Genomic DNA, 3,111 nt, shown 5'->3' on the forward strand with positions numbered 1-3,111 from the left:
TTGTATGGTAGTTCTATTTCTAGATTTTTAAGGAAATGCCAAATTGATTTCCAAAGTGGTTGTACCATTTTACATTTCCACCAGCAGTGTATAAGTGTTCCAATAAATCCACATCCTCTGCAACATTTATTATTTTGTGTTTTTTGGATTAATGCCAGCCTTGTTGGAGTGAGATGGAATCTCATTGTAGTTTTGATCTGCATTTCTCTAATGGCAAATGATCAAGAGCATTTCCTCATGTATCTGTTAGCCGCCTGAATGTCTTCTTTAGTGAAGTGCCTCTTCATATCCTTTGCCCAATTTTTAATTGGGTTTTTTGTCTATTTGTGGTCGCGTTTTAGCAGAATCATGTAGACTTTAGAGATCAGGCGCTGGTCGGAGATGTCGTAGCTGAAAATTTTTTCCCAGTCTGTAGGTGGTCTTTTCAGTTTTTTGCTGAAGTCTTTAGATAAACCCAGGTGTTTGATTTTTAGGAGCTCCCAATTATCTGGTTTCTCTTTGTCATTTTTATTAATGTTTTGTATTCTGTTTATGCCTTGTATTAGTGCTCCTAACGTTGTCCCTGTTTTTTCTTCCATGATCTTTATCGTTTTAGGCTTTATGTTTAGATCTTTGATCCATTTGGAGTTAGTTTTTGTGCATGGTGTGAGGTATGGGTCCTGTTTCATTTTTTTTGTAGATGGATATCCAGTTATGCCAGCACCATTTGTTAAAAAGGCTATCTTTTCCCCAATTAACTGACACTGGGCCTTTGTCAAATATCAGCTGCTCATATATGGATGGATTTATATGTGGTTTCTCAATTCTGTTCCATTGGTCTATGTGTCTGTTGTTGTACCAGCACCAGGCTGTTTTGACTACTGTGGCTGTATAATATGCTCTAAAATCAGGTAGAGTGAGGCCTCCAACTTTGTTCTTCTTTTTCTGTAATGCTTTACTTATCCAGAGCTCTTTCCCTTCCATACGAAGTTGGCGATTTGTTTCTCCATCACATTAAAAAATGTCATTGGAATTTGGATTGGAAGTGCATTGTATATATAGATGGCTTTTGGTAGAAGAGATATTTTTACAATAAAAAATAACTATTAACCACTTTTAATGAGTGGATACTCTCAAATTCGTTCTGTTCCAAAGTTGGAAATTACTTTTAGGAACATAAAAACATAAAATGCCAGAAATGTCTGGAAATTCAGAGACATGCGAACAAAAAAAAAATCAGAATTTCTGGAATGCCATCCTGGTTCCTGTATACTCATGGATTCTTGTCCAGCCCCAAGACAAACATTTTTGTCATTCATTTAAAGTGACAATTCCAACAAGACTTTTCAATGCCCCTTTAATGTCCTTGTTCCTCAGGCTGTAAATAAAGGGATTCAGCATGGGTATGACTATGGTGTACATCACTGAAGCTATTCCACTGGCCCTGGAATTTTGGGTAGTGGCAGAACTCAGGTAGACTCCAAGAGCTGTACCATAAAACAAGGAAACAACTGAAAGGTGAGACCCACAAGCGGAGAATGCCTTATATTTCCCCCTTGCTGATGTAATTCTCAGTATGGAAGAGACAATCCGAGAATAAGAAAATACAATACCGGTGAGGGGAATAATGCCTATCACCACAGTTGCAAAATACATCTCTATGATATTGAGGAGGGTGTCAGAACAGGCAAGTTGGATAACCTGATTGATTTCACAGAAGAAGTGGGGAATTTCCATGTTAGTACAGAAGGACAGTCTCAACACCAGTAAGCTACGTAGTAGAGAGTCCAGGACACTCAATATCCAGGACAACACCAGCAGCAAGACACAGAGCCTGGGATTCATGATGGCTGTGTAGTGCAGTGGGTGAAGAATGGCCACAAACCGGTCATAGGCCATTATAGAAAGGAGAAAACCATCCAACTGTACAAAAAGGATGAAAAAATACATTTGGGTGAGGCAGCCTGGATAGGTGATAGTTTTGTTATGGGTGTGGATATTCAGCAGCATCTTTGGGATAGTGGTGGAGGTGAAACATATATCTACAAAGGAAAAGTTGGCTAGGAAGAAGTACATGGGAGTGTGGAGATGGGAGCTAGTGACGGTGGCCAAGATGATGAGAAGGTTCCCAATAAATGTGACCAAGTACATGGACAGGAATAGTTCAAGAAGAAGGGATTGTACTTCTTCCACTTCTGAGAGTCCAAGGAGAATAAATTCTAAAACCTCTGTGTGGTTTCTTGCTTCCATGTAGGTGGTGTGACTGCCAAGAAAGTGAAAAGATACACATCATCAACCAGCAGCACTACTACAGATTGTAAATTTTACATAAATGAATGTAAATACAAATATTGTATTTGATACATAAAATAAATAAGAGCCAGTATTTTCCAAAAGATCACGTTCAGCTGAATATTCATAGGATTAAAACCACAGCCATTCTTTCTACCTTTGTCCACCCTTTCAGGTTAGCAAACTAATCCTTAATCATAACTACCATACCAAGACAGCACTCTTTCTACATACATTTCTCTGAGATAGAATCATCTACTTCCTTGCTCCACAGAGTGTGATCCATGATTAGTAGTATCAGCCTCATCTAGAAGCTTGTTAGAAATGCAGACTCAGTAGGACTGCCCCTACTGAATCAGAATCAGTATTTTAACAAGTTTCCAGGTGTATTAGTTTCCCAGGGATTCCAAATTACCTAGGTAATTTTTCCTAGGGAACAAATTACCACAAACTGAGTAGCTTCAAACAACAGAAATTTATCCTCGCACAGTTCAGCAGGCCAGAAGTTCAAAATCAAGCTATCATCAGTAGGACTGTTTCTTTCTGAAAGCACTCTCCTAGCTTCTGGTGGTTGCCAGCAATCCTTGGTGTTCCTTGGCTCATAGACATGCCACTCCAATCTCTGCCTCCATCTTCACGTGGCTTTCTTCTCTCCGTGTCTGTGTGTCTTCTTCTCTTCTCATAAAGACATCAATGATTGGATTTAAAGCCAAACCTAAATCCAAAATTATTTCACGTCAAGATCTTTAATTAACTACATTTGCAAAGACTCTAGTTTTTAACAAGGTCACATTCTGAGATTCCAGCTGGACATACATTTTGTGGGAACACAGTTCACCC

General features: G+C 38.9%; 1 protein-coding gene across 1 annotated transcript; it reads right to left on the bottom strand.

The window, feature by feature from the left end:
- Positions 1 to 1,259: 1,259 nt before the first annotated feature.
- Positions 1,260 to 2,492, bottom strand: LOC100672501 (olfactory receptor 7A10-like). Its single transcript, XM_003423521.3, has one exon. It carries the CDS (start codon positions 2,227 to 2,229, stop codon positions 1,291 to 1,293), a length of 939 nt encoding a protein of 312 aa, XP_003423569.2. The 5' UTR covers positions 2,230 to 2,492; the 3' UTR covers positions 1,260 to 1,290.
- Between the last annotated feature and the right edge of the window lie 619 nt (positions 2,493 to 3,111).

Source organism: Loxodonta africana, chromosome 3 (genome assembly GCF_030014295.1).
Source record: "Loxodonta africana isolate mLoxAfr1 chromosome 3, mLoxAfr1.hap2, whole genome shotgun sequence".
In the NCBI taxonomy this organism is placed as follows: domain Eukaryota; kingdom Metazoa; phylum Chordata; class Mammalia; order Proboscidea; family Elephantidae; genus Loxodonta; species Loxodonta africana.